At 31.4% G+C, this 27,337-nt stretch overlaps 1 protein-coding gene and 1 pseudogene across 2 annotated transcripts; one reads left to right on the forward strand and one right to left on the reverse strand.

Moving 5' to 3' along the window:
* Positions 1–26,779, forward strand: LOC139493442 (uncharacterized). Of its 2 annotated transcripts, XM_071281844.1 has the most exons (10): positions 29–180; positions 647–688; positions 8,011–8,500; positions 9,414–9,461; positions 16,336–16,451; positions 18,667–19,020; positions 21,198–21,302; positions 22,927–22,962; positions 24,380–24,556; positions 26,088–26,779. In XM_071281844.1, exons 2-10 carry the CDS (start codon positions 653–655, stop codon positions 26,319–26,321), a joined length of 1,596 nt encoding a protein of 531 aa, XP_071137945.1. In that variant the 5' UTR covers positions 29–180; positions 647–652; the 3' UTR covers positions 26,322–26,779. The 2 variants fall into 2 exon arrangements, with proteins under 2 accessions (XP_071137946.1, XP_071137945.1); XM_071281845.1 differs by lacking the exon at positions 647–688 and having other exon boundaries at positions 1–180.
* Positions 2,544–5,687, reverse strand: LOC139492349 (uncharacterized; annotated as a pseudogene).
* Positions 26,780–27,337: the final 558 nt, after the last annotated feature.

Consider the following 27,337-nt stretch of genomic DNA (forward strand, 5'->3'; position numbering starts at 1 on the left):
ATATTTAAACTACAATGTAATTATGAACATTATTTTGAATTCTGAATTGAAATCGTAACTACAAAGGGAGGTAAATGTGTAACAACGTAAGACGTTTATCAAGAAATGTTACACCGATCAACATTGATTGTTATTTCTAAGCTGTTCAAAACGTTTGGTCTACTAGGAGAATATTGAAAGGTAGGGATTAGTGCATCTTAACAATGTTCAACGCATCATAATATTTAATAAAAACGCAATATAAAAATGTACCTGATTATAATATTTTTCATGTCTATTTAAATTATATTCATTATGAAATAATTTTGGTGACTAATTGTTTTCCTTATCTTCTATCCAACAAAAGCGAATTTCAGTTATCCTGGTTTCTATTATGATTGTTCTTAGTTACTTCGTTTAATTTGAAATTTAATTTGGTTCCTTGCCATAAATATGTCAGCTTGACGATCAATAACTAAAGATAAATATAAACTGCAATCATACATGCATTCATGCACATAGGAAGGCGTTTATTTTAATTTTAAAAGACAGCACATACAATTGAATAAATCAGGAGAAGTTGTACTTATCTAGGTATTGTTGATTTATTTATTATTGTATAAAGTATTGCGTTATATGATTAAGCTGAAATTTCTGTCATCCACAGTTTCAGATGATTCTGTCTATGCAGACTATATCTAAAATAAAGGTCAGTATTGAAGAATTATCGCAAGCTTCATATTTTTTGGAATAATTCACAAGCTTTTACCTTTTAGTTATCTACAAGTAATATTATAAATCAATGTCAATTACTTTTTTCTAATTCGTGAAAAAGACGATTTGGTACAATTGACAATAAAACATCTTTATCTTTGAATTTTGGTATATTTTGTTTAGTTGGTTAGCAAAAGCTACATATTGGTAGCTATAATTTACAAGGAATAGGATGAGGTTTGATATATGCACTTGAAAATGGACTTCAAGGAAGAAAGTTGCCACCAAGATACTTTTCGTGTTTTCTATATAGATGAAACCAGACATTCTACAGCCATACCAAGTCGCAACATTTTCTTCCACAAGGTTCTACAATATGTACGACTTTCAGTTGTCTAGAAGTATTCTTGGTTTTTTGTTTGTATATTGATTAAAGGGATACGTTGGAAAGAAAAAGAAGAGAAATGTTTACTATAAAACCGCATGGCATTTATTTCTATTGAAATGAGTATTTCTTTAGAACAGTACATGATTTGCTCATGTGTTCTTGAAAAATTATAATGGAACACTTTGACCTACTGATATAAAAAGGTCAACGTTGACCTATAATCTGGACATTCGACTTTGAACATATTTTTTTCTCAAATTACACACACATCATAACAATTCAAATTTATTCAATGCAAAATGGGTCCCGAGTGGTAATCCTCTATCCCAGCCATTTGTAAACATTCTAATTCAGGGAAAACAGTTCTGTAGTTTTAGAATTGTCAACGACAATTGTCAATTTGACGGATGTATTTTACCATCAAATTCAAAATGATGGGTGTGACTTTCTTACTACAGAAGGGTTTTTCCTTGATATGAACAAATAGTATAATAACGGCGCTAGTTAGGAACACTGTATCAAATTTTCAATTATATTGTACTTGTTTATTGTAGCCAATGATCATAATTGCTTTATGAAGATTGCATTATATTTTGTTTTTCATGAACCAGAAGTTGAGACCACACCGTTCGACTTAAATAGTTCTTGAATGACATGTAAATATTCCTTGGATTATTTTTAAAAATGGTAAGTCCCCATGGGTCATCCACCTATCATTTTGGAAAATTACAAATGTTGTAAAAATGGATAACATTTCTTGTTTGTCTTGAAAACATGAATTGAATATCCCAATACCTTAAACATGATGTCATGTTGTTCTCTTATGACATCAAATGGGGAAAGTGCTCAGGGCTACATGCTTTTTATAACAGTGATTGTTTCCTGAATAGAACCATACAAATTTATTATGTTTATACATTTAGATTAAGTCAACTTAATTATTCAAACATTCAACATGTGATTTTCAGGCTTATGGAGGTATCAGGACCAAAATGAGTTTTTTGCATTTTTATGAAGTATACATAGATACAAAACACCCAGAAAGTGTTTTTGGTCGAATTATTAAAATTAATAGAATTATGGTCATTTTTGTGAAACGCGATTTTTTGTAAAAATAGTATCCTTTTGCAATATTTCTAAGGTTTATCTTATTTAGTTCTCCTTGTAAGTTGACATATATTGTTGTGTGTTTTTTTTTCTTTTTTTTCTAGTCTTTCAAATTATCAAAATGTAACTTAAGTGAACTTAATTTATTGATAAGTGAATTTGAGTTAAATTAAGCAACCATTCGGTTTCCATAGCAACCATGGATCTACTTTTAAAAAAAAATCACTCAAAACTTTTTTTTTTTGCTTTTTAAGTAGAACTTAAAATATGTATGTCACTCAAAATATGTGTGTTCATATATGTACATGTTTTGAATCAGTAATTAGTATTAATTTAAAAATAAAACATGATAACTGTACTTTAATTTGTCTATATTAGTAAAAATTTCATTTAGGTTTCAGTGGACACAACAATTTTCCATTTCTACTTGTCTCGTGTCCAGTTTTTTTTACAGTAACCACATTTTCTTGTATTATGTCTGTCCTCAATAACTGTAATTTCCGGCTTTGGTATAGTGGGTTTGGGGCACGTAATGTCTTTGCTGCCATAACAGAGTGGCCTAATCTCTTGATACAAGTACCACTGACGCATTGCGTCTAACCCCTTTTTTTGGCAATTCCGTTGGTTCAGATAATGGGTTAATTACAACTCTATTTTTTAACAACCGAAACTGTTTTTCATCATTGTCACAATACTCCCTAACAAAAACTACTCCTGGTGATTCCTTCATCATCCGAAAGTGATGATATGTTGTTAGTGCTGGCAACTGTTTAAAAAATTGCTTTAGATATAATTTCCAGTCGAATTTAAAAATTAACAGGGCAATCTTCGTCATCAACAAGTTGTGCTATATTATGGTTATTCTATTATTGAGGAATCTGTAACAGATTTGGCTATTTCCTGTAAGGTTTCTGCTGAATAATGTCTCCATTTCACCTTAAAAAGAACAAAATGTAAATTAAATATCAAGTTTTGTTTGCCAGAATTGTACCAGAGAACACTAAAATGGCAACTTTCAAAACATGTTCTTACAAGTTTGATCAAGTTTGACCATTCCCTATTTTTAATCTTTCTTTGTTTAAGACAAATGTTCTATGTTATGCAAAGGGCTTAATGTTTGATATGACATGTTAAATTAAAAGTCAATGTAAGTTCTTAAAACAAGTATGAATATCCAAGTCACTTGAATCAAGTGTGATAAATATGAAATCATGATAGTTCTTATTGATGAAGTATAAAGTGATGAAATTAATGCATTACTTCAATACTTTCTTTAAAATGTTTTTTTTTATTATAGTTCTTGACACATACACGTACATGAATAATAATTTTGAATACCTTCCATAATCCAAAATGCCAGTATGGATGAAATTTGGTATGCCCAGCTTCCATACAACTAAATTCCACACTGTTGTGTCTGCCTGTCAATACTCTCCACATACCATACCTTGAAGAATAATATATTCTTAATAACAGTAATGTTAATGATCAAATGAAGTCTTAACTTACATAACAATACAAACATCTAGATTTGTGTATATTAAAACTAACAAAATATTAAATCTTATTTATTTGAATCAATCACAGACATTTATTTGAATAATTTCAATGTGTATTCATCCTATCTGTTATCCTGGTTGGAGATGTACAGTTAAATAATTTAAGTTTCAGTGGTGAATAATAAAAAGGAAAAGGAAATACACTAATATTTTACAGAAGCCTATTTTCATTCACATATGGTACTTGCATGTAAAATTACATGTTTAAATTATACCAACATGAAGATTTATTGCAAATTTTCATTTAATATATATGACAGAAATAAAACATACCAAATTACAAAGTTATTCTTGTTCTGCCCTGTGTAACAGTTGTCCATGTGAAGTTCCACTGTTGTTTCCCCATATGACTTATATTCAAAATGGTGGTGCAGCATGCTAATTACACTATTTGCACCCTTTCCAGTCTCTTCACTTTCATCAACAAGGTAAAATATCTGTGATCCTAAAAGGTCAATGAATCAATGTCATAATTATGTTTACACAATGTTAATTTTTGTGTCATTTGGTCTCTTGTGAAGAGTTGTCTCACACTTAAATTATATACACAAAAACAGATCAAACTAACATACTATAGTAACTTTACAAAAATTACTGTTCAACCAAAGTAATGTTAAAAACATAAGATGCATGTCTTATAAAAGTGCAAACAACACAGACAGTACATGTATGTCTATATTTTTAACATCTGCTGACTGCATTGTATTAACATTTATTCACTAAGGAATATAAAAGCAAAAATGTAGCATAATATTTACCTGAACCTTCTGCACAGACACCAAAACATTGACATTTCCTTGGAGTTTTGAAAAACAATGCAACCACTTGTTGTGCATAGTGAGGATAGTGTATTTGCTGTGCATAATCAAAGCTGTAATGCATGCTTCCTTCAAATGAAAGTGGTGGTTGACCTGAAACATAATGTGTAACAATCAAAATAATGAAAAATAATGTACAATAAACCACAAATAATATACATGTATACAGCTTTAATTATTAAAAAATGTATAAGTTTTTTGTGTGTTTTTGTTTATGAATGCAATTCAACAGGGAATGCAAATGTGGTATTTGCCATAGCTTATAATGCATCAACTGGCTGATACATGTATGCATCACCAAATCAGTCTCAAATTATTAATACTTTGAAAAATGTTCACAGATACAACTCAAAACTTGAATGTGCCTTAAATAATAACATGCATTTGTAATACACCAATGTACATGTAAGGTACAAATTATAAACATGTTAAGCATGCATGTATGTGAATGAGATTGAACATTTTACACAAAATTATTTATTGACAAGAAAATACAGAACCTGTTTTATTCAATGTACATTTTTTACCTGTTCATTGACAATCATACCACATTTTCCTATTTTCAAAAAAATTGTATATATATATATATACACATGTATTACTGTATAAACAAATGTAATATGTTTTTATGCAAATATGTATGTGTATATATATACATTTGTTCATGCTCGTATCATATTACACTTTAATTAAATATAAGCATGACTACTATAACATGTTGTTCACAATTAGGATTTGTTCATTCATGACATTATAATCCTCACAATGTAAATTTACATGCATGTACATTTGTACTTGTAAAAATGTAAATGTATGCTTTTTAACAATTACTAAATATAACTTTAATGTACTTACCTCTGTTTCTTTGATTGTCTGGTAACTGAGTATAATTCTCCTTGCTTTCTTGGCATTGATCTCTGTAATAGTCTCTCTGTTTCTTAGCCTTTTCAACATGACCACCATAGTTTTGTAACAAAATTGTCTTTTCTTCTTCTGTCATATTTCCTGTGTTACTTAAACTGACAGTAAAGCTTTGACAAGCTGAACATAAATCTGTTGCTGGTTTCATGAGGACTATTTGTGGACCCTGCTCTAACCACAACTTCTTAAACTCAGATAAACTTATTGCCCTGTAGTTAAGTGAAGATGCAGCTTCTTGATATATTTGATGTATGTCAGCTTTAGTTTTATCTGAAGGCAGTAAAGTCACCTTTAAGTCTTTGTGATTCGGCAAACGACCAGCCAAGGGGACTCCAAATTTTACACCATATTCCTGAATAAAATGCTTCACTCTCTGGATATCAGTTATGGCCAAAGAATGCTTAGGGGTTTTACCAGTGTTTCCATGAGTCCTGGGTTTTAAACCTTCCTTTTCCAATGATTTGGATATAGAATCTAGCTGAGATTTTCCAATTGCATGTGCAAATAAAAAAGTCTTTCTGCATATCTGGTGGCCATTAAAATAATACTGCTGATTTATTCTTTCTCTTTCTTTGCTTTTATGTTTTTTGGCATCAACATTTGAGTCATTGTTTCTGTGTGCAAACAGTTGAACTTTTATTATCATGTCAAGCTCATTTTTGTCCATTTCTAAACAACTATATCTATATATTCAGACAATACTTCATGGTTAACAATAGTGCTGCATGGTACTTTATTGTATATTTTTTCACATTTGCAAGTGTTTTCTAGAAATTGTTTTTCTTTGACAGATTCATTTATGTCCAAATCACTGAAAGCTATCTGACAAGTCTCTGTATTTTCTTTATCAGACTCTTCATTATCTGTGTAATCATCATCGTTTGTGTTATAGTCATGTTCATTGATTTCATTTATTTCTACATTCCCAAAAAAAATTCTATCGACTTCTTCAATTTCGTTGACGAAATCTTCATCTTGTTCATCAATCAAATCCAGCGGTACAGTACTTGCGTTAGAGAAAACACTACTTTGACTTGCCATATTATTATATCGTTTTACCCTCCATTAATTTGCCTTACTTGTAAATTCCTTTTCATCTTTAAAGTATGTACAAAATATATTTTGTCTTTCGTGTTTACATTTTCGTTTGTTGTCTAAAAATAGTTTAACGTGAGTAGTCCCCCTTGATGAAAACCCAGAGCTCAAAACTAATACGGGACAGGAAATTAATTTACTTATTTTATAGTCCTTCTCTACTATTTTATTTTTACGATGTATCTGCAATGCTACTGTTATTTATAGATACCAACCAAAGGCCCTTTCAATGATGCAGATCAAAGTTGTAAACATCAAATCTTTAAGTAATAAGTTGCGTAAATTAATTATGTTGCAAAGCTGTACACGGGAATTATAAGTTCTATTTTATCCTCAGTGCATGATTAAATATTGTTCGTAACAAAATCTTTACATATTCGAAATTATATTTAAGTTCCTAAAGATAAGAAAAAAGTCAATTTTAGTTTTTGAGTTAAACAAATCGGACATTCAATAACAGGTGCCCCGATTACGTTACGTAACTTTACATCGACGTTTTCGCATTATGACATTTACCTCCATAAGCCTGGAAATGTCATGGCGGGTCACATATATGTACCATCATTCATTAGAAACTTTTTTGTTAGTTTATGATATATATGAATGACATATCTCTCTCTCTCTCTTGAATGCATTTCGGATGATTATTTCCAATTTCTAATATATAAGTAAATAAAATTGAGAATGGAAATGGAATGGAAATGTCGTTGTTTTGACAGGGTCTGTATCTATTCTGTTGGAAAATATGAAATTTGTTGAACATTTAAACTCGTTGATCCCATAGATCGATCCAAAAAATCTACGAAAACTGGTAGCCATCGAATATAAATGAACAATTGTTAAAGGATTAATTGCATTCGTGGTTTGCTATGGTATGGTCTGATTATTTGCAACTTTTTCCTTTGACTATCCTTCTGATATCTTCCACTCTTTTTGCATTAGATTATTTTGATGTATTGATTCAATCGTTTGCCTGAGAAGGATTCGTTGATAAATTTATTTTCTTAGTCCCTCAGATAAATTTGACATTGATATAAATAGGTTGATCGGTAGTTTGTTTAAACCCTTTTAGTTTTTGAACATCGAAAATTTGTTGATATTTCCTAAACCTGTTTCTGGCGATCAAGATGAAAACTGTCGTCACTACAACAGGGTTTTTACAACAACTTTTGAACTTCAGATCAATATTTACGCTGTACCGTGGAGTTTTATATCGGCTACTTATTTACGTGTCAGGATTAGTATAAAAAACGGTTATAATGTCTTCCTTTCCATTTACAATAAAGAACATGTGAAATAAATTCTTTCATTTCAAAACAATTATACTTGTTTTCACTCAATAATAACTAATTGTTATACTTTCTTATCTATTATAATAGATATCGATATATGATATAACATACAATAAGTCTTTTCTTTCTAATTTCAGAATAAGGCTATCCCAATGGATGACCCATACAGCGAATATGATAGTGAGACAGAGAATGATGTGGCTTATAAGACCCTTCCACACGGCAAAACATATCATGCTTTCATCTCTTATCGAGACGTAGATGAGGATAGAGAGTGGGTGAGTGACCTGATAGAAAAGCTTAAAAAACTTCACCAGCTAAAATGCTGTAATCATGTATATCATTTTAAACCTGGACGAAAGATAGTTGACAATATAAAATATGCTGTTCGCAAATCTGTAAAGACATTGATAATATTGTCAAAAGAATATAATGACAGTCATTGGTGCACCTTTGAAGTAGAATACACTCATCATATGAGTATGGAAATGAGGGAACAACTATTAATACCAGTTTTAAAAGAAGACTGTGAAATTCCTGATCATTTGAAACCGTTCACCTACATAGATGCAAGAGGTCCGATTGGAAGCTGGCTACCAAGACTGGCTACATCTATTGAATCTCCAGGTATTTATACTATTTGTTAATAAGAACAAATCGTGCTTATGGCGATATTTCAGGTTACGCTTCGCCATCTAATGATGCTTTATATTTTAATCAATTATTTATTCATCATAATAAGGCAAATGAAGGATCCTTAACTGGGACAATGAATTTCCATTATGTTGCTTCTTCATTAGCTATGATTTATGATAATAATTTTGACCAAAGAAAAGGGATTTTGATCAATTATTAATATAATCATGCTTGTATTTTTTTCAATTTAAATCATCAACACAAAGAATAATGAACGTAGTTCAATCAATATAATGATTACATATCAGCTAATTAGTTATCAAAGGTACCAGAATTATAATTTAGTACGCCAGACGCGCGTTTCGTCTACACACGACTCATCAGTGACGCTCATATCAAAATATCTAAAAAGCCAAACAAGTACAAAATTGAAGAGCATTGAGGATCCAAAATTCAAAAAAAATGTACCAAATACGGCTAAGGTAATCTATGCCTGGGATAAGAAAATCCTTAGTTTTTCGATAAATTCAAAGTTTTGTAAACAGGAAATTTACATAAATGACCACATTATTGATATTCATGTCAACACCGAAGTATTGACTACTGGGCTGGTGATACCCTCGGGCACGAAACGTCCACCAGCAGTGGCATCGACCCAGTGGTGTAAGTCATCTTCGAAACAAAAGCATAGTGATTAAAATTGAAAAAAGGTGATATCAAAGAATGTAAAAAACCGAACTACCCTATCATCGCTACAATGTGCGACAAAAAAATTTCGTACTGTTAAATTAACTTGAATCAATATAGTTTTCCATCCATTTATCATCATCATGTAAAACAAAATTGTCTTTTCGTCTTCTTTGTTAATTCTGTTTTTTTTTCACAAGTTATTATAATTTTACAGTGTTATGCGGGTTGGAATCAAAATATTCACAAGTTGATTTCAGTACACGTAAGTAGTCACACACACTTTTAGAAAGATCTTATTCCACTGTATGTGATATGGTTACTAGGAAGGATATATTAAGTAAGCATCAATGAAACATCAGTCCAGCACTATAATATTTCAGAAAGCACTTTTATCGGTTAGATTTAAGTTTAGGCGCTAACTCATTGATCATTAACATGTTAACTAGAAAATGTCAAAAACAAATCTAAAATCTGCACAAATGCACACACGCAGCATCGTTTTTTGATGTTTGTTTTTTTTGCTAACCGGCAGTTTCAGATGGGGATAAGAGGAAACTATGAAAGATAATGTTTACACATACAAATCCATACACACAATTTTATGTACTTCATGGACCATTTCAAAGGAGTAGGTCCGGTAAGGACCGATTTTGGCCTCAAATTTCAGGTTCATCTGACGAAAGATTTTGACCACTTTTAAACACTTAAGTGTCTATTTTATTTGATTCGATTAGTTTATGTGAAAGATTTTAACTGATTTTGTCATTAAAAACGATCCAATTCAAGCCTAAACATCTACCAAATATGCCGAAAAATTTCACTTTTCAGATGGTTTTTGTCAAAAATGAAAGTGGACGCATCCTCAACCTTTATATATGAATTATGTATAATCATAAAATACAACTTAAATTTCAATATCAATGATGAACACGAATGCGGCCACTTTCGTTTTACACGAAAACCAACAAAATTCAACTAAAATGCTAGAATTGTGAAGATTTCAGTAATTTAGCATGACTTAATGGTGCTAGTACCGGATATATGTGCATTGTATTATAAAAGAAAAAACAGCCCATATTTATGTAGCAGAAGCATTCTACTGTCCAATAAATAAATAAAAGTTTACATTTTAACAATTTTGTAAAACTGCTATATTTTGGGGCCAAAAGGGGGTCTTACTGGACCTACTCCTTTGTGAAATCTTTGAAATTTAACATGAAGCTCGTAAAAAAGTAGTCTTCCAGACAGATTTCAATGTTTACACATGTTACTTTTCTTTTCTTAAACGAACATGTGAAAAAAACGAATTAACTTCAAACCTGCAACTAAAATCCAAATATAGAAATTAGTCTCATATTTATTCAAGATTGGCATTTGCATTATTTAGATCTCAGTATTCATGCAGCAGAGGGAAACTATCACACTAATGTACAAAACATTATGATAACGTCATACTAATTATACAAAAGAAGATGATGTATGATTGCCAATAAAACAACACTCCGCAAGAGACCAAATAACACATAATTAACAGCTATATGTCAGAGTACGGCCTTCGACAATTAGCAAAGCCCATACCGCATAGTCAGCCATAAAACCCCACGACAATTGTACAACAATTCAAACGAGAAAACTAATTGTCTAATTAATGTACAAAACAGCAACAAACGACAAACATTGATTTACAGGCTCCTGACATGGGAGAGGGTTATACTTACTTTTATTGCTTGTTTTTGTATGAGTCAAGGTCCTATGTTGAAGACCGTACTTTGACTTATAACGGTTTAATTTTATAAATTGTGACTTGGATCGAGAGTTGTCTCATAGACACTCATACCACATCTTTTTGTATCTATAAAATGTGGCGGGGTTAAATATGTAAGCGGGATCCCAACCCTACCCTTACGTGAAACAATTGTGAAACGGTACAACATAAAAACGAACTATAAAAATCATTTGAAAAACCCAGAGTGGACGTAAATGGGTACTTGTAAATACCAAAAAGACAAAAAGAGACAATAACTACAGATCAGAGAGTTGTCGTAAATACTGAAAGCTTCGTCAGAGCCGATAACAACTAATAAAAAAAATCGTGCATCTAAGACAAAACAAGCAACAAGTTCGCATTTAACATCCAATAGATTTAGTAAAGACGTAAAAAATAGTCAGTGAAAAACATGACCATGACCTAATGTAATTTTCTGCTGTGAAAACAACAAACGGGTAAATAAAGGCAACAGGTGTTCAAAAGTCATTTATCGATTGAGAGAAAACAAATAGGTTTTTTAACCAAAACCATGTGAAACTCATCAACTATAAGCCAACAAAAACAAACACCAACACACATAGAAACGAACTATTTAATAACAACTGCCATATTCCTCCTTTCTTGGTTTTGGACATTTTAAGAAAAATTGTTGATTAAACCTGGTGTAAAGGCTAGGAAACCCTTACGCGATATGCACATGTTGTATTCATGCAATAAACCAATTATTTAACCTTGTAATTTCTTTTTGGCGATGCTCTTAGCAAACGTTGATTACCAATTCTTCTAAAAAGCAAGGAAATAGATAAAACAAGGAGTAGGACAATCTTGTTTTGGTTTGTGCATTAGGGATCCTGTTTATCATTTCTGGTCGTCATTTGTCTGATTATATATTGATTATGAAATTCAATGAATCAGCATTGAAATTATGGTCGCATTGACTTCCCACATATCATTTATTTTCAGATTGATGAACTTTTTTTCAACATCTAAAATTAGGGTTTGTTCCAGTTTTCGCGATTCACTGAACATGGAATTATGATAGTACTTATAGATATCACTGCGCTTTAAATGAATTTTATTTCTGTTGAAAACAATTGCAGTGCTTACTAATATCTCCCAATTGATACGATATTCCCGTGCTTGCATTTCCTATCATGATTTTCTTGATAGAGGGTTGCTGCTCAAAAGGATACTAGTACATCAAGAGTTCCAAATGGTGAAGTTGAAGTCATCCCTTCGTAAATCACGAGTTGGTTAACCATTATGGAAAAACCGTTTCACAAATGATATCGGATATGTTCCTTACGTCGTAACTACAATCCCCTTCCCTTCCATGAATGTGACTTACTGAATTAGACTTTTTACCGGATTTGTTATCACATAAGCAACACGACGGGTGCCACATGTGGAGCAGGATATGCCTACCCTTCCGGAGCACCTGAGATCACTCCTAGTTTTGTGTGGGGTTCGTGTTGTTTATTCTTTAGTTTTCTTTGTTGTGTCATGTGTACTATTGTTTGTCTGTTTGTCTTTTTCTCATTTTTAGCCATGGCGTTGTCAGTTTATTTTCGATTTATGAGTTTGACTGTCCTTCTGGTATATTTTGTCCCTCTTTTAGAAAAATTACGAATGTTGGTTTGGTAATGAATTGTTATTCAAGTTATTCCCTTATAGCTCATACAGTGTTTCAGAGACCAAAAAACTACATTTGAACAATTTATTTTTATATTTCCAGATGTCTCAATGTTCTAAGAACTGAATCAAAATTATCGTGTTGTTATGTGTTAACAAAACGTATTCACAATGTACAATAAAGCTAAGAATGATCCGATATAGAATTGAAGAAATTGTTTCAATGCAAAGTGGGTTACATTCGTTATAAAAAAAAAACAAAGCCATCTGTCATTTACAGTGTTTGGGTGAATGTGAGCAGCAGCACTTTATAAATGAAATACAAGCCCGGGAATATCGTATCAATTGGGATATATATATATATATATATATATATATATATATATACAACTCGTCTAAACATCAACCCAACAATGTTAGATCTGTAAATTTGCTTTCGCAAATTTTTGGTTCTTCCCTCGCCGGGATTCGAACCCATGCTACTGTGATATCGTGACACCAAATCGCCTGCACTGCAGCCGTCCCGCTAGACCACACGACCACCTGGGCTCTCAAAAAAAGAGCTTTCGGTGGGCATGTGTTACCTTTCCACGTCAGTTTTAATCTAGCGGCGTACTACAGTACATGATATATAAGGCATGAAGATGTTATTGTTACAGATCAGCTAAATTATCTATAGTAAAGGATCCTACAAATTAATGTAATATACAGTCACAGAAAATAATTATATTTATAAGTACGTCTGAGTCAGTGACAACTCTACAACAGATGTATCCATCAGATCGCCATCAATGATGGTGATACATGGCTGTGTACATAATGTATATACAACTCGTCTAAACATCAACCCAACAATGTTAGATCTGTAAATTTGCTTTCGCAAATTTTTGGTTCTTCCCTCGCCGGGATTCGAACCCATGCTACTGTGATATCGTGACACCAAATCGCCTGCACTGCAGCCGTCCCGCTAGACCACACGACCACTTGGGCTCTCAAAAAAAGAGCTTTCGCTGGTATATATATATATATATATACTCCGTATACAGGCGCTGCTGGAATGTTGCTACTTAGAAATGGAAAGTTCACAATTGGGAAGATGAAATCATTTCTTTTGTCGTAAGGTTTTGTTTTCAACCTATCCTCATTGTCAATTTCTAGATGGAAGTCAAGATATAAGGCCGACTTAACTGTATCTGTTGTAAATTTTGCGATTGGCCACTTTCAATTCCACAGCCATAACAAACCATTTGGGGTGCTTTGCTCACCTTGGTCTATGTGCATATTCAACAATGGACACAGATAAATTCATGACAAAATTGTGTTTTGGTGCTGGTGATATGTTTGTAGATCTTACTTTACTGAACATTCTTGTTGCTACAATTATCTCTATCTATAATGCAATTGGCCCAGTAATTACAGTGGAAGATATTTTGTAAAAATTTACAAAACTTTACAAAAATTAATGAAAATTGTTAAAAATTGACTATAAAGGGCAATAACTCCTTAAGGGGTCAATTTACAATTTTGACTTATTTGTAGATCTTACTTAGCTGAACATTATTGCTGTTAACAGTTTATATCTATCTATAATAATATTCAAGATAATAACCAAAAACTGCAAAATTTCCTTAAAATTACTAATTCGGGGACAGCATCCCAACAACGGCTTGTCCGATTTGTCTGAAAATTTCAGGGCAGATAGATCTTGACCTGATCAATAATTAAATGCTGTCAGATTTGCTCTGAATGCTTTAATTGCAGTGAATTAAGCTCAAATCTACATTTCAACCCTATGTACTATTTTTAGCCATGGCAGCCATCTTTTTTAGTTGGCCGGGTCATAGGACACATTTTCAATACAATATATCTTAATGTTGATTGTGGCCAAGTTTAGTTAAATTTGGTGCAGTAGTTTCAGAGGAGAAGATTTTTTAAAAAGATAACAACATTTTTAGAAAAATGGTTAAAAATTTATTATAAAGGGCAATTACTCCTTAAGGGGTCAACTGACCATTTTGGTCATGTGACTTATTTGTAGTTCTTACTTTGCTAAACATTATTGCTGTTTACAGTGTATCTCTATCTATAATAATAATCAAGATAATAACCCAAAACTGCAAAATTTCCTTAAAATTACCTAGTCGGGAGCAGCAACTCAGCAACGGGTTGTCCAATTTGTCTGAAAATTTCAGCACAGATAAATCTTGACATGATAAACAATTTTACCCCATGTCAGATTTGCTCTTAATGCTTTGATTTGAGAGATTTAAGCCAAAATCTACATTTTACCCCATGTTCTATTTTTAGCCATGGCGTTCATCTTGGTTGGTTGGCCGGGCCATTGGACACATTTTTAAAACTAGATACCCCAATAATGATTGTGGCCAAGTTTGATCGAATTTGGGCCAGTAGTTTCAGAGGAGAAGATTTTTGTAAAAGTTTACGGACGACGGACGCCGGACGCCAAGTGATAAGCAAAGCTCACTTGACCTTTCAGGTCAGGTGAGCTAAACTAGAGGCTCTTTAGAGCCTGTGTCGCTCACCTTGGTATATGTGCATATTAAACAAAGGACACCGATGGATTTATGACAAAATTGTGTTTTTGTGATAGCGATTTGTTTGTAGATCTTACTTAACTGAATATTCTTGCTACTTACAATTTTCTCTATCTGTAATGAAATTGGCGCTTTAGTTACAGAGGAAAATATTTTGTAAAAACTTACCAAAATTTACCAAATTAATGAAAACTGTTAAAAATTTACTATAAAGGGCAATAACTCCTTAAGGGGTCAACTGACCATTTTGGTCATGTTGACATATTTGTAGATCTTACTTTACTGAACATTATTGCTGTTTACAGTTTATCTCTATCTATAATAGTATTTAAGATAATAACCAAGAACAGCAAAATTTCCTTAAAAACTACCAATTGGGGGGCAGCAACCCAACAACCAGTTGTCCAATTCATCTGAAAATTTATGGGCAGATAGATATTTACTTGATAAACAATTGAACTCCGTAAGATTTGCTCTAAATGCTTTAGAAGATTTTTGTAAAAGATTAAAAATTTACGAAAAATTAGTAAAAAATGACTATAAAGGTCAATAACTCCTTAAGGGGTCAACTGACCATTTTGATCATGTTGACTTATTTGTAGAACTTACTTTGCTGAACATTATGGTTGTTTACAGTTTATCTTTATCTTTAATAATATTCGAGATAATAATCGAAAACGGAAAAATTTCCTTAAAATAACCGATTCACGGGCAACAGACTTGATAAACAATTTTACCTCATGTCAGATTTGCTCTAAATATTTTGGTTTCAGAGTTATAAGCCAAAATCTACATTTTACCCCTATGTTCTATTTTTAGCCATGGTGGCCATCTTGGCTGGTTTGGCGGGTTACCGGACACATTTTTTAACTAGATACCCCTAGATGATTGTGGCCAGGTATGGTTAAATTTGGCCCAGTAGTTTCAGAGGAGAAGATTTTTGTAAAAACTTACGACAACGGACGACTGCGGACGACGACGGACGACGGACGCTAAGTGGTAAGAAAAGCTCACTTGGCCCTGTGGGCCAGGTGAGCTAAAAAGGAAGGTAGGATTAGTTACCGACATTCGAAACTTGTTGATACACGAAGTAAGCTGCTGGACAATTATATATGGTAAGTCATGCAAAAAACTTTCCATTTGAAAGGAAATTAATTATACATCGTTTATTTACATTTCAGATTACAGAAATTTCGATACAGTTCATGAAGAAAGAAGTAAAATTGGTTGGTGTCGAGAATTACCATTCAAATCTAGGCGTTATATTCCTGATTCATTGAACGACAAAGCCTTCAATGTATGTGTTTGGTTTCTTTTTATTTGTACAAATTTTGTATTTACAGTTGGAAACATATTTGCAAAAATTCCACTTACGTCGATATTTTTTAGAAAGAATATACATGTCCTGATAGATCTATTTTTAATTCATTGTACATGTCCGAAAATAAACAACCAAATGAAATGCTGTACATATTTATCAATTATTCACTTCTGACTAGGTCAATATGTATGTGTGAACCTGTTCGAATAATATTGACCGAGGACGAAGTTCATTTGGGAAATGACGCTTAATGTTCTTAAATTATATTTTGAAATTTTAACATGTTATTGAAAATAACAATATTCTTTGAACAACATTATTCATCTAAATTTTCGCGGGTTAATTTCCCAATTAGACCACTCTCTCTCTAACTTCGAACTGTTCAAGATGGACACCGAATTAGATGATTCAATTATATATTTACAAGAAACGTAGATATTTAGATATGACACTAGTTGTTTAGGTTCATCAAATTGTAACCTCACCAAATGAATGTTACAGACATTTGATCAATTTGCATGATAAAATCGTACAACTTTGAATAAGAATTGTTAAATATTGCATCGCATGTATGTCTGTTTAACAGCAACTGTAAATGGACGAAAGCTGGGTATAAGGGTTGTAGTCGATTTTTTTATTGGAAGGTTTATGACAAAACAAATTTAAAATTAGATAAATGAAAAAATGAAAATTTAATAAAAATACAAAAGTTATCAATTTATATACAATTTGGGGTTAAACAAAATGATTATTCATTTACCATTTTACATATGTTTGATTCATTTAAATTCAAGTTGATCTCTTTGTTTTAATTTGGATATTACCAAATTTCATTTAAAAGAAACATACTTTTTTGTTGTTCTTCTTTTTGTAGTGTAGATTTTTGTAAGAAGTCACTTTTAAGATTTTCCTACTTTTTTTTTACTTAATTGTCCAAAAACGTACATTACCCAATTTGGCACCAATAATACACATTTTATTAAGGTTAAACATGTTGAATCTATAAAGTGTTATGGTTGATATATGTTTATTTTCCTGGAATGGTAACACTGTTTTAAATGTTGACGGGAAAAGAATCTTAAAAATTTTATTTGATAGTTGAGTTTCATGTTTTTGACTCATTTCTGAATTTTTAAACATGCATATATTGATATGTATTCGATGCTTTAAACAAAATCCTCAGTGACGGCCGAATCAAAAAGAATACAAAGCTGATGAATATTTAGAACCACAAAGAGGTATATGTACCGGTTTTTTTTTTTTTTTTTTGTTTAATGGCATTAAGTCATGAAATAGAGGCGACATATACCAAAGGACTTTTAAACTCATGTAACGAAAATAAACTGACAATGTCATTGTAAACGACAGTATACAAAACACTGCATAACATCTCAAAGACTATACACACTATTAACGATAAAAGGGGGTTCAGGTGTCTGGAAGGGTGTGCAGATTCTGTTCCACATGTTGCACCCGTAGTATTTATAATTTGGTACATAACTGGGGATACATCTAATCTAGTAGGTCACAATCGGGGAAAAGAAGACGCGATTGTGGTAACGACGATTTAACCATATGAAAGGAAATGCAGGGCCTGGAAGATCTTATCTTATCAAGATAGCTATTACATATGCAACGTCACTGGAATGTTTCTAAAGAGATTTAGACGCGTTTAGCATTTTTATCAATCTTTGAATTATTTGGTGAAAGGGCATCTTCTTTATAGCAAAGTTGAGTAAAAGGATGTATCTCGATTATTTTCATTCATATGCAGCTCAACCTCAATAAATAACGACCGCAAAAAGGTGGAACACAGTTAGTTTCATTGAAACCGATTCTTTGTTGAAAAACACAATCCAGGCAACAAATTTCGTGCTGGCAAACAACGGTATCTAGCGGGGTTTTTCCTCTGAAATGCCAATTGTTTCAGGTTTCAGGTATTTCAGAAGATAAAACTATATAAGAAATTGTTTCGTGTTCGTATCTTACTGGGTTCATAGATTGTTTAGTCTATGTTCATAGTGTATTAGTTGTTACATTTGGTGTGATGTTTTTGTATAAGTTGAGTATTTTTATTATTGGCTGAAAGTTGGTTAACAGCAAAACATGTGAATTCAATTTCATATTAGTTAAACAGTATTCAGCTTAATGTGAAAAGCGTGCAGAATTATCTTTTTGTTTTGTTTTACAGATTAACCACAACATGTATAAAGGTGTGCTGCGAACCATTTCTCGTTCATCCTTTTTCGAATGTCGGCAATGCGTATTTCCCTGGTTTCCAACCATTTGCTGTTGGTTTACATTAGTTGGGCTGGGAATTTCAATGTTTGCCTTTTTCTGTCGTGCATATGTTTTATTAACACACATTCGCTCTGATGGTAAAGTTATGGCTGAGCTAAAGCTTAAAGTGCAGAAACAAAACGTCACCGAAGAGAAGTGGATACATGATCATGTTTCACACAGTATTGAAATGATGGCAAAATCGTCGTTCTACATTATATTGGTAGTTGCTTGGTTAACTTGCTGTTCAGTGTTTTTTTTTAAGGTAAGAATATAAATGCGTTTAAAAGTGTTCCATACATGATCTCACATTTGCACTATAATAATAAAGGTTCTGCTTGCATTGCATTAAGATTATACCACATTCAACCAATTCCAGATTAATATTTTATTTATAATTATATGAAATGGTTCTAGATTGCGAAAAAATCTGTTTTGCTTTATTATTTTCACCAATAGGCTAATATTATGAGGTGATGTGAGATTGAAAATTATATCTCATTTATGCTGAATTGTTTGCATGAAACTATACTATTTACAGATTGGTAGTAGTTCTTCAACCTTTATTTTTTATCTTAAAAAGACTTGGTTTGGGATTACTATCTATTTGTCGGATGACACTCACGTGTTTTAATTACACTGTTATCTACTAGTAGCTCTAGCGTATGTACTAAACACTTCGGTAGCTTTTACCAAGGCTTTAAAACGCAAATATACTCATCGATAATTGACAGAATAATGGCATCAATCACTTTTTTTAATATGATTGTGTAAAATCTTTGTAGACGATTAAATGAACTACCATTCTGACGAAGATGAACTTATTTTGGAATTTCAAGCTTATTATTAGGTGTTCTATATCACTATTTTATTTGAAGTCTAGTATGCGTTCGTAAATTAAGACGACAACAGTTTCACAATGTATTTGTAAATCGAGCATACCAATTTAAAGGAATCGTATTAACACCAAAATGACGATTGACAGAATGTGAAGTGTAACTTTAGTGGCAGACTTGCAATATTAGATTATTTTTTGAAATTCATTTTCAAATATGGACTCCTTTAAAAAAATATATTTACACAAGTTTCATTCTTTCCAATTTTTTTAAATTTTGGAGAACCGGTGCGGAAAAGATCATTATAAAGCAGCGGAAGAGGAAAACTTAAACGGTGAAGAAAAATAATGCAAATAATAAGAGCAAAATAAAGTTTTCAAACTTTGTAATCAAATGTATGATCCAATACCAAACTTGAGAACTGGAAGACGTAGATACACTTGACCCTTCATATGTCACAAGGTCAATTTCATAGTATTCGTTGAAGGTTTAGGCGAAACATCATGATATTGTTATGGATTCTCAATGCTTTTCAACTTCATACTTGTTTGGCTGTCTGATTACTTTGATCTGAGCGTCACTGATGAATCTTATGTTCAAATCAGGGCCCAAAATTAAACTTTGTTTGATTTCAACAAAAAAAATATTTTAACAGGTTCATTGTTATTCTGAATCTAACCATGGATTTAAAGATTTGGATTGTTGGCTCAAAAATCAAATTGCTAAACATCGAGATCCAAAGCGTCCTAAGTAAGCATTTGTTTTATTTCACCACAAATTTGGGTTCTTTTATAGCCGAAATTCCGGCTTGCTGTCACTATGACAGCCTCTTTTTGCCATTTGTTGTAGGGTCGATATATGTTACCATTTCAAAGGTACGCACAAAGACTATACTTTTAAGAATTTTTTCGTCGTTGCTGGCCGGTCAGTTTTGAGTATATTGTATGAAATGAAGAGCTCGTCGAAAGGGAACAATTCATGTACTTTATGAATGCAGCTACCTTTCTAATTGTGGGATGGCATGTCAAAAGAATGTTGGAAGAAAAATAAAACATTTGAAAAACATAGTATAGGGAATACAATAAACGACAGATTATTATAATTCAGTAGTCGATCACAGCCTTTACTTTTTTTAAAGTTCAGCCTGACAGTCGACAGTTTTGTTATTTTTAGTACCTGGTTTGTTTATCCAGCATCACACGTCAGTATGACCAAGATAATATTAACTTGTTAGTATTAATTTATTTAGGTTATTTTGACGGTATTTGATCAAATGAAATATACGCCAGTTAACACATATGGACGACTCTCTGTTTTCTTTTTTTTTTACCATATTGTGACTTTGACATTTGGGTCATATTAAAGTTGAATAAAGTATAAGACGTGCATAATTGAGACAAAAGATGTAAAAATAAAAACTTGTTACAAAAGCCTTATAAAAGTAAAAATGATCTCCAGAGTTTTGTTTAATATAATTATATATTTTACAGACGTATTGTGAAAATCTTCATCTATAGATAATTAACTTAACTTTATAAGTAGTTGATAACTGTGAATTAACGTTTAATCTATGACAATCTCATTTTTTTATGATTTTTCTTTTCAGAAAAGAAAATTAATGTACAACGCACTGATGATTTCTAATCAGAGATTAATTGACCACAATTTATTGGTTGGATTCAAACATTACAAATGTTTCGCTACAATAAAGGTACTTTGAAATATTCCTTTTAAACAAGAAGGTCAATTCTGTTATGACATTCCTTTTTACCAGAAGGTTAATTCTGTTATAAAGTATTCATAAATTGCTCAACATATCTTAATATCAGAAAGGAGGTGTAAATGGTAACGGAACAGCATATCATAATGACGTAAATAAATAAATGTAAGGAACTATGTTTTTATAAAAGTATGTTACGGAGGGAAATTGTAACACAAGTTATAAATTAGTAAATATTTGTATTACATTGGCTGCAATAAAATATTTTTTATTTCTATGAAAACTAAAAACGATGTTTGCAGAGGAGAAACTATATCTAGAGTACCATTATAATGTTATAAAATTTGACATGGATATTTACCAACACAAGAGGGTATGTTATAATGTTTGAACATCTTCCAAGGTCAAAGTTCAAAGTCAAAAACTTTGGTTTAAGTTGACAACCTCATGTCCTTTGGTAAAGATCGTGCCCGCTCTATATCTTGAGAACCGTTCTGATGTCAAAGTTTATGCTTGAGATGTTTATTAACCAACATAGGATTATATGTCATAATGTATGTACAATTACCTAGGTATAAAGGTCATGGTACAAAAGTTTCGTTTCAGTTAACAACCCATATCTTATGGTAGTAATGCAATTCGTTTACCACACGTTTTCACAGCGTAGTTTCCATCTCAATGATTAAAAAGGCACCGAAATGGAAAAAAAAACTGTTTCAATCTTTTTTTTCAAACTTCTAAGATTTTATTGCAATTATAGCTTTAATAAATTCGAGTTTTGAACCAAATGAAGATTAGATGAAAAAAAAAAAAAAAAAAAGGCATGATTGATCACATGGCTTACAACATAATCACATGAAATGTATAGTAATTATTGCATTTATTGTGATTTTCTTTTCATTACCATCTCATTTATCATAGAATTCGGACACAAAAGAAATGTGTAAATTTGTAAATATAGTATGTTCGCATATTTCTGGTACATACATAAAAGAAATCAAGGTAGAAACTATTGATTCCCCTTGATAAATTTATTGGCTGATTGTTAAATGTTTCAATACTCTAGCATTTATTTATATAATAGTATAATTGTCATAAAAATATAAATATAATTAAAAGATCTAACATTTTGAATCTGAATGATATAAATGTATGTATCAATAGATTATTTAGGGCTGACAAATTATTCACCAACATAGTTATGTTTTCTGCAAAACAAAAACATTTATAAATGACATAGCAAATCAGTGTAAAACATTAAAAAATGTGCTATATTCAATATTTTCAAAGTTTATACGTTTTTAAGACAAAGACATGTTGGTACAAATACATAAATATGTTGTTCATTATTGACAAATAATATTTAACATATTTGCACTAAAGGAAAATAAATGTTATAATTATTGCATATGACACAAATCTCACAGTGCTGATTTTTAGATACTTTCCAACAATACACATTATGATGATCTTCTATAATGTTTTTCAGTAGATTCCATCTAAACATTTTCATTCTATTATCTTCTACAAAACAAAATTTACAAGAATTGTTAATCTTTATAGAATAGGTAGCATTTTCAAAAGTGTTAATTTTTATTCTCCTATCTTATTGTAGGTGATATTTATTTATTTTAACAGTCGACCCTGTCTGGTATGTAGTATATGTTTCTGCAATTATCTTACTCCAATTTATTCTAGGAATATAATTGGTTGAAAGCAACCGCATGAAGACATTGTATATTTCATATTGGGTTAATAGGCATGCTTTATTTGAATACATGGTTAGAAGTGATGTTAAGTCCCTTTGTGAAACATATATCTAAAATGTTATAACAAACGACGAAACTTTATGTTTAAAAACATAAAAAGCTAACGAGTTGTTATTGTTGGCATTTGTTTGTGTATAGACCAATGGAAGTAGTTTTTGATATTGAATACTTAATCACTTTGACATGTTTGATAAACCACTAGTCTAATTACCACATGGTAAGATATTCTGTGCGATAGATTCATGACACAGTATTCTAGTAACAAATACGATATATATGGGTAAAGTAAATCCAATATAGGGATTGGAGACTCGCTCTTACCCCTATTGAATTTACTGAACCCCATATATTTCGTATTAGGTCACTTGCATACTATACTGTCTAACTAAAGATAGCCTGCCTTTAATTGATATATTCACGTGATATTAGAATTGACAAGACGTTTAAACACAAACAGGCAAAAATCATTTTAATTTTTGTTTTGTAGACTACACGAAAGCTTTTGAAACTGTTCAAAGATATACGTTATGATATAAACTATCAAAAACTGGTTTTGTTTAGGGTAAATTTAATCAAAAGTAATCAAAAGTAATCAAAGCAATGTACTATAATGTCAGAACTTGTGTAAGTGTTGATGATTTTAATAATGAGTAGCCTACTAAATAAAATTGATATTATGCAATGTGAAGTATAATGACCTATATTTTTAATGTATTTCAACATTAATAACATGGCTTAGATAAATCTGGCCTTTATTCCGTATGAGGTGACAGAACTAAATTTATTTTCTCTTTCTCCTACGATTGTGATATAGAGACTCTTTCGAATGAGGTAAAGGAACTAAATTTATTTTACTTTTGTGCGGGTTTTTTTTTTTTGGTTAACTTTATCAAGGGTTACTTGATGTGTTGTATGATTATACCCCCAAATCGTTACATAGTGTTAATAGTGTAAATACGAAAATTTCTTTAATTGATTTTGAAGAATAGTTTTAAATACATGTTCACTAGATATATGTGTATAGAGAGCATTTTGACTGTCAAACTTTTCATAGAACTACCATGTATTGTGATTTTTTTTTTGTCAGTGAGTTGATTAGTTTCTTGGCCCTTGTAAATTTCACAAGCAGATACCTTTTTAATTTAGAAAAAAAAAGATATATACAGATGTCCTTATTAGAAGAATATTGCGTTTTTCTCATTTATTCAAATTAGTTAACACTCAAGTGATGCAGTAATGAGGATGAACACTTTTCAGTAATACATCTACGTTCTCATAATGTTTTGCTATGTATTACAGGATTACTTAGAACAGTGTATCCAAAAACTCCATGTGGACCCCAGTCAAAGTGATGATGAATGCTGTACCCAACATGAATCTCCACCTTCTAGCCAAGTTAATGATTCAACCGACGACGCAATCATTCCTCTGTTGGGAAATGAAGTTATGGCAAATCATATCGAAAAGAGTGATCGAGTAAGTGAAGTTAGATATTTTATATGTTTTCTTTGGGAAATACAATTCATGAAATCGAACCGATTCACTTTGTAGATATTTCAAATGATCTTTTAACATTATCATTTGTTAAGTATATTTACATTCATGCATATATAATAATAATGATGATGATGATGATGATGATATATATTTCAAATAATCTTTTAACATTATCATTTGATAAGTATATTTACATCCATGCATAAATGATGATGAGGAGGAGGAGGAGGAGGAGGATGCAAATGGCAAATTAATTTACATGTATACATGATACATGTTCAGGACGTTAGCATGTTCATGTTATATGAATATCAAGTCTGTGTAGTACTAGAGCTACACGCTGAGCTAGATTTTTCTAATGTGCTTGTTCACACAGTAACAGCCAGCAAAAAAACATGTCAACTTATTCGGTCATATATTCTGATTACGAACCGACCAATCTTTCCTCTCACTCCTTAAGGCTGCAAACCAATATCAGACTTGATATTCATATAACATGAACATGCTAACGTCCTGAACATGTATCATGTATACATGTAAATTAATTTGCCATTTGCCTCCTCCTCCTCCTCCTCCTTCTCCTCCTCCTTCTCCTCCTCCTACTCCACCTCATCATCATCATCTATGCATGGATGTAAATATACTTATCAAATGATATATATAAACGAGTTTAAATTGAAAACTACGTTCAAACCTATGATTGCGTTGGATAAAAACTGCAATTTTTATACGTGTGCATGTAAAACAAATTTAGTTGTATATATATTACCTAAATATCTGCCTGTGGGGAGGTTTGCGTGTGAGCGGAAGGTTTATAGATGTGTGTATTAGTGTGCGATGGGGGTATAAATTACACCCCGTGATTGTGTTATTGTAAAATGGATTTTTTTTTTAATTCTTGTCATACGTTTAAGTTATGTGTGTTGTCTAAATGCCGCTTCGTGTTGATTTGTTATATATTTGTTTGTTTATATAGTGATTAAAATTCAAACACAATTTTGACTGCAGTACACATATTTTTAAGTTTTTTTCTATTATTTCTTTTGGTTTAATTCACACAACGCTGTCATTGTGATTTTTATACAACTGTCATATAAGTGAAATGTTGAGCTAGCTATAAAACCAGGTTCAATCCACCATTTCTACATAAGAAAAGGTCTGTACCAAGTCAGGAATATGACAGTTGTTATCAATACGATTGATGTGTTTGAGATTTTGGTTTTGCCATTTTATTACGTTCGGTATTTTTCTTATTTTACTTTTTGATAATAAATATACAAGAGAGCAATCAATTTTAATTATCAATGATAATACAATACTAGAACTCCAAACTATACTGACCCATGATACAATTGACACAGATGCTTTAATCAAGTTCAAAGTACGTATTCTGAAAAACAAGACATCTTTGTATTAAGTATTTATACTGTACAATCAAGACGTGTTGATCATCAACTTATGAATCTTCTAACATATAATGAGATAAATAACTACAAAACTTATCTTTCAGGAAAAAGCAGGAGATATACTTATCAGCATTTCCGTTGATTTTGTTCAAGACTTTCTTGAACAAAAGTTGGAAAATAGCGAATCTTACAGGCATACATCACGTGCAGTGTGTATGTGTGAGTATGCAGAAACGCATGGATTACTACCCGTCCCCGTTAATGAGTCTGGCAATTCTGAAAGAGGATTTAGAAACTGTTCTGGTGGAGCAACAAATGATTTTGCAAATGTTGTTTAAATTATTTTGTAAATGAAAGTTATTATACAACAAAACTAAGTGTATATGTTGATGATGTAATCTCAAGTTTTTATGTGACTGCTCAAGTTATTAAACGATAACCAACATAAATAATATACAGATTTATTGTTACAAAAATCAAACACAAGTAAGTAAAATGTTAGAAAATGTGTTTCGCTTTTCAGTTTGTTACTAAATTGTTTTGGTTTTCTCTTATTATTTAGTGTTTTATTCATTTACATTTTAATGTATTTTATATAGGAATTATATATGTATATCAATGTGTGTTTAACAGTATTTTATAAATCATTTCATGATGGCTTTTTTTATCTTTGATTTGAAATTATTACATTGCGTTTAATATCGTTGTATAGCAAATGTTTTATGTTTTTTTCTAACTGTTTACTTAAAGTATTTGTTTGTCTGTTTGTATAATAAATGATGCAATTTTGTTGAAATTGTCTATAAAAATCAAATTTGGGGGATTGTTTGCATGGTTTTATTCCGAATAGAACTGTCACTCAATTTTAACTGCGTTTTGATATATTGAAATGGAGTAGCATTTTGTTTCCTTTGATTTTATCTCATCTCTTGACTATGTAATTGAAAAAAGAGTCTAGAAAACCTATTTATTATTTGTATTGTATGTATCTGCTGTATTTCAGTGTGCTCTAATTACTTGATATTTCTTTTTTCTGACGTGATTGATTATCCTACTTCAGTTTTCTGTCCGGTAAAGGTTTTAAGATATGAAGTTCGGTCGGATCCTTTATTTATCTCTTATTGAATGGCATCATTTAGTCAATCGCAGACTTCATTTCCTCCATTGGCATGGAACTACACTTAGTCTTGAGAAAAATATGTTACCCGAGGATAGCTTTTTCGGAGAAATAAAAATTATTTATTAGTGAGTGAATTGGTCTATTGAGGGTCAATTTTAAAAAGATATTTTGAAAATATGGCGCATATTTAATAGAAATGTTAGCATTTGCACGAGTAAGGCCAAATTTGATTGA

This window comes from Mytilus edulis, chromosome 10 (assembly GCF_963676685.1).
Source record: "Mytilus edulis chromosome 10, xbMytEdul2.2, whole genome shotgun sequence".
Taxonomy (NCBI): Eukaryota; Metazoa; Mollusca; class Bivalvia; order Mytilida; family Mytilidae; genus Mytilus; species Mytilus edulis.